Source organism: Egretta garzetta, unplaced genomic scaffold, assembly GCF_000687185.1.
Source record: "Egretta garzetta isolate BGI_Z169 unplaced genomic scaffold, ASM68718v1 scaffold45, whole genome shotgun sequence".
Classification (NCBI taxonomy): Eukaryota; Metazoa; Chordata; class Aves; order Pelecaniformes; family Ardeidae; genus Egretta; species Egretta garzetta.
The window spans coordinates 11848815-11862217 of record NW_009260028.1 but is presented as its reverse complement, the minus strand read 5'-3'; the positions used below and the strand labels follow the sequence as shown (position 1 = coordinate 11862217).

At 40.1% G+C, this 13403-nt stretch overlaps 1 protein-coding gene across 9 annotated transcripts in view; it reads left to right on the top strand.

Annotated features, from left to right (window-relative positions):
- The window catches only part of PRDM15 (PR/SET domain 15), a 37145-nt gene extending 23960 nt beyond the window's left edge, over positions 1–13185 (top strand). For 8 of the 9 annotated variants that reach the window (XM_035896399.1, XM_035896402.1, XM_035896401.1 and 5 more), the window contains 12 exons: positions 422–516; positions 1630–1761; positions 2735–2869; positions 4782–4945; positions 5407–5486; positions 6092–6211; positions 6930–7061; positions 7537–7620; positions 7818–7993; positions 9180–9260; positions 9633–9845; positions 10337–13185. In XM_035896399.1, coding sequence (XP_035752292.1) covers positions 422–516; positions 1630–1761; positions 2735–2869; positions 4782–4945; positions 5407–5486; positions 6092–6211; positions 6930–7061; positions 7537–7620; positions 7818–7993; positions 9180–9260; positions 9633–9845; positions 10337–10813 — 1889 coding nt within the window. In that variant the 3' untranslated portion in view covers positions 10814–13185. The remainder of the gene's footprint in view (positions 1–421; positions 517–1629; positions 1762–2734; positions 2870–4781; positions 4946–5406; positions 5487–6091; positions 6212–6929; positions 7062–7536; positions 7621–7817; positions 7994–9179; positions 9261–9632; positions 9846–10336) is intronic. The other variant, XM_035896400.1, reaches the window with a different exon arrangement.
- The last annotated feature ends 218 nt before the right edge of the window (positions 13186–13403 follow it).

Genomic DNA, 13403 nt, shown 5'->3' with positions numbered 1-13403 from the left:
GAGGTCTGAATTCCTCATGGAGCATTAAAGATGATGCTGGATGATTGCGTCTCTCCTTGGAGACTGTGAGGGGGAATTTCTGGGCCAGATATCTGATCAAAATGCCAAGGCCTACTAGATCTGCCTGTTTCCAGGTGTTGACAATAAATGTCTGTTTTCAGGCACTTTACTATTGGTGTAATAACCGATAAGCCATGATACATCACTTTGGCAGACTGCTTTTATATTCTTAAGACACCGTTTTAATTTAGAAATTATCCTTTTGTTAGCAGTTAAATTCTGCATTGAGGCTCTTCCCAGTGTTTCACTCTTCTTTGCAGTATTCACCTGAAAGGGCATGCAGATTGGAGTGGAAAACCATGTTGTTGGGGTTTTTTTTATTGTTTTTTTGGGTTTTTTTGATGGGGACTGTTCTGTTAAGGGGTGAGGCGTGTGAAAAGAGAAGACTTTGAGCACAGCACGGAAAACATGGTTCGCTACAAGAAGGAGCCTTCAGGATGCCCCGTGTGCGGGAAGGTAGGCGTCTTTGTCAGCGTGTGCCGTGTGAAGCTCTGCATTGTAGCTCCAAGGATACTGCAGAGGTACGGTGTGCCTCAACCCAGCGCCTCCAAACGAGTTACTGTGGCATAACAAGTTACCACCTGTGTATTAAACCACAGTAGCAGCAGCCTACCCGAATAGGCAGACAGCCTGCCCAAAGGGCAAGGTAAATGACTTGCACTGAGGTACGTGCCAAGTCAGGTTACCTCGCAACTCAACAGGCACGTGGTTAGTTACCAGAGAGCCCCGTTGCCCAGCCAAGACATTACTTTCTAAACTGCCTTAGCTCCATTATATATCCAAGCCCACTGTGGCCATGGGCAGTCAGAGCTGATAGGTGTCAGCTATCTGACAAAGATAAGAACAAAACTGAAGTTCAGACTAGACTTTTTTTTCAGGACACGTACCACAATGTGGAGTGTAACGTGGTCACTGTGTCTATCAGTGAAACCTCATGGCTTCTGTTATTTAGAGTGAAGTTTTTCTACCGGAATGTAAACAGCTGGAGTTGACTCTGTGCATAATTTTCTATTAGAAATCAAAGTGAATTCATGGTGTAGTCATGGCACTGTAGGATTTGGGCATTTAATGTTCATGATCTTAAGTTGCTGTGGGTTTAACTAGTGATTTTATAAATTATTAATGATTCATGGTGCAAGATGTACTTGAGCAACTCTTATGTTGGTGTGTAGACCTTTGTTTTTGATCCTCTGGATATGTTACGTATCAATGAAGGTAGATTTTTGGAGGTGTCTTTTTATAGATAGGTGGAACATTCATGATTCAAAAGACGCTGTCTAAATATTTCTACATCTACCCTATGTAATTCTGCTGCAGCTTTTTTAGAAGTCCGCCTCTGATGAATGGCCCATTTCAGTCAGTTCCTTGGAACTGTGCACCTGTATTTTGCTGTGCCAGGTATTTCTGAGGTAGCCTGCTGGCTGGATAACAGGAGCTCCAACATGTTTCTGGCCAGAATGAATAAAACAGGACAGGAAATATGTTCTGTGCTATCCATTGGATAACTTGCAAAGAAGTGTAGCCCTGCTGGACATGATTAAAAAAACCTCTTCCTTCCTTTTCTTTTAGGTATTTTCATGTAGGAGCAATATGAACAAACACCTTTTAACACATGGAGACAAGAAATACACTTGTGAAATCTGTGGACGTAAATTTTTCAGAGTGGATGTGTTGAGAGATCATATTCATGTCCATTTTAAGGTACTGTGTTAACAATTTATTAGAAAAGGCATGTTACTTAGCAGACACATAGACTTACCGATAGATATTTTGAGACTGTTGCAGCTATGTGTTCATACTGGCAACGCAACAGTGATTATGTACGCTGTGCAGTGATGATTCTACAGCAGCCTAGCATGAGTTGTGGTCTGATTTACCCATGGCTCTGTTTCTGCATCTGGATTGCTACAGAGTATGTGGACAATCATATCTGAAGTTATTTCAGCTACCACTGCAGAATGCTGTTCTGAACGCTATGGAAAAACCACCTCTGTGACCTTGGGTGAATCGCAGAGGTTGCTCAATTTAAAGCAGGGAGAATAGCTTAACAGGAAGGCTGCAGACAGATGTATTGTTCCAGCTGTAGTTTGGTTGGGCTGAGGGGTTACTGTCATCCCCTCTCTTTGTGGGGAAAAAAACAAACAAGAGAAGTAACTCTTCCTGCCTTTTCCATGCCAGTGATTGTGATTCTCTTGTATATGCCAGCATGACTGCCTGTGCATTGAGTTCCTTACCTGGTTTTATCAAAATGTTCCAACTCACAAAAAAACCCCCGTTAATAGTGCTTAATGAGACCCAGACTATTTTGATGTAACTAGGTGAAGACTGAATTGTAAGGAATTGAATTGAAAGGCAATTGTATCATTCAGTGGTGCTCATAAAGATGCTTTTATGGATGTAATACTGTACCAGTTGAGTCTCTGTTTACATTAAAGTTCCTTTTATACACAAAAAAATGAGTATTACTTGTTTGGATAAACAGATATTCCTTGTTTAGTTATGGACAGAGGAACTTTGTTTACCTGAATTGACTGAAGCAGGAGGATGTCTTAAATAAATAATGTTACGGCAATTGTTAATGCAAGTCTGCATGGCAACAAAAGCTGACTAGGTGTTACTTTTGGAAAAGAAGTTTAATCTATTAAAACAGAATATTCTCTCCCACCCTACACAGGACATAGCACTAATGGATGATCACCAGAGAGAAGAGTTCATTGGTAAAATTGGAATCTCATCAGAGGAAAACGATGACAACTCTGATGAAAGTGCAGATTCTGAGCCTCACAAGTATAGCTGCAAAAGGTGCCAGGTAGCTTTAAATACTTTCAAATTAACTTGTCTTGGGACAGGGGGAGGGAGTGGAGATGTCTATAAATCATTTAGAATTTTAAATAACTTAAGGGTTCACAAAGAGAAGGCCAGTCCACAGGTCTGCTTGCTTCTGCAGTGCTTGTTACCACTAATCTATGAAGCGATGCTATTCCATAAGACTTTAGGTGGTGTTCTGTAAGGTGAATGCGGAACACTTACAGAGAGAAATCCGCATACATACGCTTACCTGTGTGCAATGAAGCAAGCAAGCAAAACTGGAGGAAGAAACAATAAAGGAACATTCAAATCTTACTCTACCTTTTAATCATATACAAATTAAAATTGTTACAGTATTGCTGAATTATACAGTCCACAAGTTGATTAATTTTGATGAGATTAGATGGTTCTCTAGTGGATATCCAGTTTGGAGGGTGAAGAGTGCTGCTTATGTTCAGTGTGACTGCTTATTCTTGCCCTGCTCTATTACTAACGGGATGGCATTAGAAGTACCGCTGGAACATACTTTACTTGGTTCTGAGCTGAGAGAGGAAGGCTTTTTAAAGATCTTACTGCATGGCTTTTGCCATTTTGTAATGAAGTGATGGGGAAGAATGGGGTCCTTAAGGCTCGTTTGGATTCTGTGCCCTCACTGGGCAGGCATGCTGTGCTGGTGTGGGTGGGATGCAAAAGCAATCAGTGAGAACAGCAAAACTGGCCAAACTGACAGGGGCAGCAGAATTTTGGTAGTTAAGCCATTGACTTCGTCCTTGGAAATCAGAGCTTATTTCATAGTCTACACTTAATGCAGTGAAAGTGCTTAGCTTATCTTCATTTCAAAGACATGGAGATGATGATACTTCAGTTTTCTGTTCTTATCTGTGAACTGGTTTTAAGTGCAAACTGATTTTAAGTTAATGTCAGTAAGCATAAGAAGATGTGGTATCACAGCAGTTCATCGCGTGCTTGCTTTCAGTGTGGTAATTCTAACATCTGATACGTATAAAATTGTACGCTTTCAAATGAGGGCAATTGTGCTATTCAAATTAGAAAGCTCTTTTAGTGCTTTTGTAGGTGTTTGTGAAGTGAACAGTTGTGTAAGGCAACAGCTGTGGAAAACGAGCGTTACCTGTGATGTCACGGGAAGGCTGGTTTTGGTTGAAAATACCTGTTCACGCATTCCTAAGGGAGAACATATGAACAAGTCTTAGCGAAATACCTCTTCTGAGCTATGAAGAATATCTCTCTCTCTCTTCCCAAAGTACACCTTCACCAAACTGTGCAGATCAGAAATACCCCGACTAGTTCCAAAATTGGAGCAGAAGATAATGTCATTATAGCACTTTGCCCTGATATGTCGGAGCATATATGCTATATGCAGGGTTACTTAGCCCAGGGAGCTAAGTAGTGGAGCACCCGTCTATTGTAGCACTTCCAGGAGCTGAGATAGAATCACTGCCCTGCAGTGCCTCCAAATACCAACTCTTCTGGAGCTAGTGTTAAAGCTCACTATGCAGACTAGAGCTTACCAAGCCCCTAGAGCCCCAAAGATTTTTTTTTTTCCATCTGTGGCATCCTTGCTTTGATAGCTAGTGGAGGTTAGATGTGGCTCTCTTCAAGGCTGTGCCTCAGTGCACAGATAATTGGAGGTCCTCTACTTGTGCAGTGTAAGAAGCAGGGATACCGTCTCAAGCTAGTTTTCCACATGAGCTAACTGATGTCCTGTAGCAACTTCCTTGTAATGGCCAAAGAAGCTCAGGCCTAAATCCAGCTTTCACAGATTTTTCATCTAGTGATACACAGGATATTTATGTCTACTAGCTCTGACTCTAGATGCCGGTAATGTGTTACTAGATCATTGCTGTTCCCGAGGACTTTTTTCCCCTTTCATTCACTATTGGTTCATTCCACAGTTGACTTTCGGCAGAGGGAAGGAGTACCTGAAGCACATAATGGACGTGCACAAGGAGAAAGGCTATGGCTGTAGCATTTGTAACCGACGTTTTGCCTTGAAGGCAACTTACCATGCACACATGGTCATTCATCGAGAGAACCTGCCTGACCCTAATGTGCAGAAGTAAGATGACGTGTTGGACTGATAAGAGGAGCTATCTTGTTGAAGTTACAGTGGCTCTGCCACCTGACGCTTTTATAGAATTGGCCTATACTAAAAAATCTGAAACTGGATAATGGGTGTTAAAAGATTTATTAAAAGCTTGAAATATCTATCGCTCGTGATTCACTTCATACAGATGATTAGTCAACAGCCTCCCAGTTTGGGCTTTGGAAAGTATAAATCTATGATTTTGGTAAATGTTTTTTAAAAACTATGATTTGAGGATGTAGCAATGCCAGACTGCTCCAAGCTTGGAGGGAACTTACGGGTTTCTTAAGGCTCATTTTAAAAATGCATTTACATTTCAATTAACTTCTGTAGTAATTAGTATTACCAAATGAAACACAGTTAGTGACAGAGATGCCTGAAAACCAGCTCTGTCTCAAGAAAAGAATCACAGTTTTTGGTCTCTCTGGTTTCAGATACATCCATCCATGTGAAATCTGTGGAAGGATTTTTAACAGTATAGGAAATCTGGAAAGACATAAGCTTATACATACAGGTAAAAATGTTGTGTTTCTTTGTTATCATCAATATTAAAAAGAAATGTCTGTTGCCAATGCCTGCCTTACGTTTTTCAGGAGGAAATAAGTTATGGGTTTTTTTCTAAAAGTTATAGTAAGATAAGTGTTATATTTATGCTTTTAGGGGACACCAGTTTTCTAAAGCAGGTGGTATTAATGAAGATATTTGGTCTAGGCACACAATCCAGATTCCTAGTTGATATGATGCAGGATTCACCTACTAAAAATCCTAATTCTGTATTCTGTTCTTCCCCAAATTCTTATCCATGCCACCTTCTCACCATTACACAGGCTGAAAACTGCTATTGCAAAATCATTTTTAACAGCTCATTATTATTTCATGCTATTCAGTATTTTCCTACCTCAGGCTTTATCTTTTTTTTTCAGATCTTACACAAAAAGCCAGCTTTCTCTCTCTCCAAAGTCTTCTCATTTAGTCTGGGCTACAATATGCATGAAAGATGTGATTGACAACGCAGGTGGACTTTTGCCCTCTAACTCACCAGTTTAGTCAGTTTTTAGGAGATGCACATTTTTCATTAACATTTTTTTGTTTATGTTGTCTTTTAAATTTATTTTTAAGGTGTAAAAAGTCATGCTTGTGAGCAATGTGGCAAATCATTTGCTAGAAAAGACATGTTAAAAGAACATATGCGAGTCCATGATAATATCCGAGAATACTTGTGTGCAGAATGTGGCAAAGGTATGTCTAATGCCTTGTTTTCCATTAATTGTGATACTGAATAGCAGGTGAATATCTGAATTAAAACTACTTCCATTCTTAGAATATTGGGACAGTCCTTGGAGTGCTGTAAATCCTGCATTTTTCAGAGGTAGAAACTGGAGCCTTACGGTTACATAAAATACCCCTAATTTATACAATTTAATTCCGTGGTCTGTAAGACAAATCTGATTTTCATAAAATTTGTTTCTGTCAGATTGAAGAGTGCTGGCCTGACTGAGTTCCAATGCATTTGCCTCACAAAAGTGAATAGAAGTTAATTTTTTTATTCTAGGATGTTTTCAGGCTTAAGAGAGAGAGTAATTTCCCTCTGTAAGAGCCTTAAGAGTCAAAGTTCCTTTGACTTTTTGAATTGTTCACATTTTAACTTGAACAAATCTGAACTGGTACTTTAGTGGAAGGCAGTAAGTCTGACATATCTAAAGATGTTTTGTCTTTGCTTGTCCCTGCTGTTTTGCTTCTTCCTCGGTGGTTACTCAAATGTTTTCCAGATCTTTTTCCTGGAATTAAAATAATGATAATGTGTACTGCTACCTAAACAATTAAAAATAGGCAATTGTGGACACACAGCAAATATAATCATAGAGCTCTTGGCTGGCTAACAACATGGTCATCCTGAGTTCTCCTCCGAAGTTGGGAGCAATGGACTAATTGTCATGTTGTACCTCTTGTCTCTCAGGAATGAAAACAAAACATGCGCTTCGTCACCACATGAAACTTCACAAAGGGATTAAAGAATACGAATGCAAAGAATGTCACCGAAAATTCGCACAGAAAGTCAACATGCTGAAGCATTACAAAAGACACACAGGTGAGGTCTCTAAATATGTGCAAGAGTTGCACTGAATCAGTTAAATGATTCCTGAGAGAACTCTTGTCTAGAACAGTCAGAGAGTATGAGGAACACTAGTAAAATAAAAAAAAAAGGGTATTCTGCTTTTTGAAAAGTGAGGTTTTGTCCTCTCATCAGCCAGAACCACCTATTATACAATTAAGATATACAATTTAGTTGGTTTCACTTTTTACTTTTTTAAGAGAAGTTGTTTTGGTCTGGAGTGTTGGGTTTGTTTAACTCTTTTGGTTCTCATTTCCCAAAAGAAAATTTTACCTCCCGCATCAATTTCACTTGGATACATTTTCTTCCAGATATTGTGGCATGGCTTAGATAAAAATAGCTGGTGAAGCTGGGCTTCTTCTACTTGTTTTTTTTAGTAATATGAGACTCAGAATTGTCCCAGATACCTTAGACCGTTTTCACTCTGACACTCAATGTGCTCTTCATGCAGGAATCAAAGATTTCATGTGTGAGCTCTGTGGCAAGACGTTTAGTGAGAGAAATACAATGGAGACTCATAAGTTGATTCATACAGGTAAATCCTCTAAAAAACAGCAGCCAAAGACAATATCTTAATTCTGTTCCTAGGCTTGCTTTAGGCTTGCCAGTCTTGGAACTAGCATTACACATCATGTTACCAACATAAAATTGTTTCTCTTGTTGAGATGCTGACAATATGATACTCATCTTTGGGGGCTGTTGCTAACAGCATTTCCTTCCATCTGCCACCAGTAGGAAAACAGTGGACATGTTCAGTATGTGATAAGAAATATGTCACTGATTACATGCTGCAGAAGCACATCCAGCTCACTCATGATAAGGTGGAAGCCCAGAGCTGTCAGTTGTGTGGGACAAAGGTTTCTACCAGAGCATCCATGAGTCGACATATGAGGCGTAAACATCCAGAGGTGAGTGAGTTTGGCAGGTAGATTGTGGGGTGGTCCGGGTCGCTGGGGTTTTTTTACTTTTTTTTTTTTTTTCTGGTAAAGAAAGTTTATGGCCTTCAGAGACTTGAAAGGAATTACCTTTTTTTCTCTCTCTCTTTTTTCCTGTTCTTTTGGGGCTAATTTTAGGTAGTGTCTTACGCATGTGCTTAACTGAATCAGCCCTTACATTATGTTATGTTTCAGTAGTAAACATATCTGATTGTCAGCCCTTAAAATTTAAGTCCTCCTGATAATTCAAATCCCTTTTATTTTTCTGCTGCAGCTTAAATGTGTATTTTTTCATGTTTTGTCTTCATCCATTAGTGAATATAATTGATTCTTTTTTCCCCATTGCGTTCTCTGTATTCAGAAGTGATCTGAAAGAAGTGGTGAATAGAGAGGTGACGGCAACATCTGCTGACAATACAAAATTATTCTTAGTATCAAAGATGAATGCTGACTGCAGAGAATCTGGATTAGAGGGATGTTTTGTCTGACCCCAATGGGGCCTTTTCTGTGTTCAAAATTTCTGAATAACTATTGTGTTTCTCCTCAGCATTTCTTGTTTAGGTTGTCTAAGGCTTGTCCGTTCTCTTTAAGGCTTTTTTTTTTACTACCAGTTTATCATTAGTATTGCTTTGCCGTAAACGTTTTTTTATCATGATGACTGGGAAGGAAGTCAACAAAAACCTTTGTCTATTGATTTTTGGATGAGAAAAGCAGCTATATATCTGCAATCCAGAGGGCAATTTCTCTGTTCTTTGATGAGCTGAGATGTATAGATTCGGCTGAAAATAATGGAGTAGGACACAGTTGATAGGTTTATAAATAGAAATGCTAAAATAATAGGGTTTTTTTCAAATACAGTTTGTCTTCTATAGAAGTCATCACTTCCCAGTGGGTTGTGTTCTGTCTAGAATATGAAAACAAACATATTCTTCTACTGTTGTCTTTAAACTTCGCTGGTTTTCAGGAATAAGGAAAAGGTTATATGCCAAAAGGTTATTTTAAGAATAGCCCCGGTTAAATCCCTTGTACTAAATGGTATGTGTAAAATGTTAGATTACATCCTTTCTGCTCTGTGACAGGATTTATGAGGGCAATGATGTGTTGTTTGACTGTGGTATGCACTGCTGCAGTCCACCAACTGATACCTCTTTGTCTACAGATTCTTTCGGTGAGGATTGATGACTTAGAGCAGCTGCCAGAGACGACTACCATTGATGCCTCCTCAATTGGGATTGTTCAGGTAAATTCATCATTGCAGAATTCTGGTGGCAGCTAGGTTGCAGGCCTACTGGAGGGTGAGGTGAGGACCTCACTTTTTTTGGTCCATGACATAGCTGGATCTAGGCTGATGGGCAAGGAATGTGCTTTTTTAGAGAGTCAGCCCCAGCTTCACAGGTGTAAGCAGATGCAAGCTGATCTGTTGCATAGCATGGGTGCTGGTAAAACAGAGGTAATTATAAGGTGAGGTCTCATTCCCTGAAATCAGGTTTTTGCTAATGTTTGTTTCTTCACTTGAGAATCAACAGTAAACCAACTTCAGGTGTTAGTCTCTTACTTGGAACTACACTAGGCAAAATGACCTGATGTTTTCTTTGGAAATGTGTTGCTCTAGCCGGAATTAGCCTTGGAACAGGGAGAATTACCAGAAGGGAAACAGCATATGAAAGCTCCTAAACGTGGCCAGAAACGAAAACAAAAGTCAGGTGAGGAGGAGGAAGCTCAAGTGCCTGAGGACCCTGCCTTCAGTGAATACACAGAGAAGGAAGGTGAATTCACAGGGAATGTTGGAGATGAGACAAATTCAGCTGTACAGAGCATCCAGCAGGTGAGCTCCAGTAGAAGGGTGATGGGTAGCAGGCATTCCTTAGAGGGTTAACCCTTCCTTTTTCCTAATAGCAAACAGAAAAGGGCGATCGGAACATTTAGAGCTAAATTGATAAATTGTGGTGCTATAAAGATGAATAGAGTCTTAAAAAGGAGTTGGACCAGTGAACTCCTCATGCTTGTTTTCATTTCCTTTGGTGTGACCATCTCCTTGTTTGCCAGATACCACTAACTCGCTGAAGCTGTGACTGAAAGTGTGAAAGTTAATTCGGCTGCTTGTTGCATATGCCTCCTTCCCATTACCTTCTTATTTCTATATGTGGAAGTTGTTATGTTCCAAGCTTTCTGTGTTCCCTTCTGTGTGTATGACTTCTCTTGCTGGCAGTAGCAACACGTGAGCCCATCAGCACTCAGGTGATCTTTCTTGAGGCTTGATATTTGCTAGTCAGCTGCAAGATACAAGGTTCAGGTGACCTTTCTGTTTTTTCTCAGGTGGTGGTGACCCTTGGCGACCCAAATGTCACAGCCCCTTCCAGTTCTGTCGGGCTGACAAATATCACTGTTACCCCCATTACGACAGCAGCTGGAACCCAATTCACAAACCTCCAGCCAGTGGCTGTGGGCCATCTGACTGCACCTGAACGCCAGTTACAGCTGGACAACTCAATTCTCACTGTGACGTTTGACACCGTCAGTGGTTCTGCCATGCTGCACAACCGCCAAAATGACATTCAGATCCAGCCGCAACCAGAGGCAGCCAATCCTCAGTCTGTGGCCCATTTTATAAACCTGACCACCTTGGTGAACTCCATTGCTCCTTTAGGGAACCAGATAACGGAACAGCATCCTCTGACGTGGAGGTCAGTGCCTCAGACTGATGTCTTGCAGCCCCAGGCACAGCCAACACAACAGCAGTCAGGACAGCAACCGGTTCAAACAGAGCAACAACAACAGATGTATAGCTACTAATTTATACTTTGCAAAGTTTTGAAATGGACAGTACTTAGAGAAAAAACACACGGACGTTTGGAAAATTTCTAATAGGATTGTTTGCTGGATACCAAACAGAGACAGGAAAATGTTTATACAGTGAAATGTAAGCTAAAATTGGCATAGCACCCTGCAACACCCTAATCTTAAAATTCTCACGCTGTCTCTAGACCTTGCACTGTCTCAAAAAAAAAAAAAAAGAGAAAAAGGAAAAAAAATCTCTCCATAAATTGAACACCCCCTTGCACTGTGTATGTTGTGCAGTAAGATTGAGATTTGAGAGGAGCATCATAATATGTCTTAACCAAAGGAGGGAAATCCTAAATATTATGGCACTGGTGATTTACAAAACCCTTTCAGCCATACCATGTCACTTCTTTCCAGTCTGGAAATTACATATGAAGACCTTGTTCACAGTGAGGTGGAATGCACTTGTGGTCAGCTGGTAGAGACTGAAATGTAAAGACGCAAATGGGCAAAACAATAATTGTCTTGTTTCTTCTCTTCTTTAGGTCTTGTATCTAACAGCATTGGTAAAGTAGGTGGAGGTTGGGGCTTTGGGGTGGGGATGAGTGTGGTGTGGAAGAAAATACACCAATTTCACAACGTATTTCCATTTTAGTCATGGGAAAAACCTGTACTCATAACACAGTGTTAGTGCTACTTGAATCAGATAGCTGGTCTAATGCTAAGGCAACTTTTGTGGTCTTCTGGTCAAGTTTGAATCGAACCAGTTACAAACTGAAAAAAGAATGTGATACAGTTTTATGTAATTTTTCAAAACTCTTTCAATCTTGCTTTTAGCTAATAGGCCCGGAGAGCAATCAGTCCCCTTTGATCAAGTTCAGGATGTGAATTTTTTTTCAATTAGTCTTCTTTCATCGTGTAATAAACATTTGAGAAAGCATTCTTTTTATATATATATGCATATATATATATATAGCCTTTGTAATTTACTGTGTGTTCCTGGTGAGTATTTGTGTGAAAAACACTGTTATTAATATGATGCATTAATTTCTTCATCCCCATTTTGCCCTTCCTCACAGAAGTAATGTATGGATTCTACTCCTTCTGTTTCCAAAACTATTTCCAAAATTCATAGCCACTCAGGGTTGTGTGAAATGGAAGAAAAAAGAATGTCCGAAGCATATTCTGCCACATGGAGGCAGTACGCCCTAGTGTATAATGGGCATGGTTTGCGTGACTGTTGGGGATGTAAGCAGTGGGTTGGGTCAAATACATCATTGCTGATACTACACTTTCATTCCATTCTCCATACATTGATGTGCAGTCTGGACTTTTGCATGTCAAGAAGATAGTATCTTCCCCACAGAGAAAAAGCAGCTGATATCAAAAAGGAATAAACTAAAAAAAAAAAAAAAAAAAAAAAAATTGCTGCCTGGAATCCTGAAAGGCAGATCTGTCCTTCCAGCTGTGGCTGAAGAACAAGGTCCTTTGGGGCAGCAGACTGAGCCGCAGAACCGTGCTGAAGTTTTTTTGCTGAGGATAAAGCAGCTGATGCGTTTGACAGTGAAGACAGATTGATGGTTGTAAAAATCCTGTCTGTGCCTATCATATTTATGAAAATGTTTGATGTACTAGCAAAAATATGAGTAGGAATGACTTCAGCTTTGAAATTCTGTATTAACGTGGACAACTTGACCCCTAAAGGATGCCTTATAATCTCTACAGCAAATTCTTCCAAAGTATAAATGGCTGGGTATTAAAATTAACCTCCAGTGGTTTTCTTGGTGCCATAGCTGTGTCCAGGCTCGCTATGCCAGGCTCTGTGTAAAGCTTTGTTGCAACAGGACGTGTCTGGGAAAGGGGTTTCTTGTGACAGATTTTGTGTGTCAGAGGAGCAGAATTACTTTTCTGTAAATGTCAACGAGCCGGTAAAATGTCTGTGTGGGAGGGACCTCTGTTTGATGGGACAAGGATACATACCAGGAAGAGAAAATACCTTTTACCAGTGTGGAAAAGAGAATTTTTCATTCCCTAGCCCCTTCTGTCTTCCTTTCCACACAGTACTGCGAGATCCTTAATTTTATGAGCCTCCCAGTATCCTGAGAAGTACAGTTTTATGCCCCTGTATCACCTGGGTTATTTCACCACTGTCTTGAGCCAGTTAAATTTCTTCTCAGCTGTCCTGGCCACAAATGCTTCCCCTTCACACCAAACCCACTGGTCAGGAGGGAACTAGGTTTTATTTATGAAATACATTGTTTATGTATTTGGAAGTATTTAATTTCTTCCCCAACCCCCCGCCATGTGTTTGGTGCCTAATTGGTAACGGCACGTTATCTTTTGGCAGGGTACTTTGGACCAAAAAAAAAAAAAAAGGAAAAAAAGCAAGTATAGAGGTCCTAGGTCAAGTTGTTACGGTAAATAAAAGATGGCTAACATCTAAAAACATATATATATATATATATACATGCACACATGGAGGGTTACAGTGCTACATATAGAATTTCTAGAAGATCGGGGGTTTGTTTAGACGTATGTAAATGGTGATTAAGCTTTTAAGTGGGGAAGAAGAGGTCTTTTTGCCTTAGCTGCAGAGTGAGTA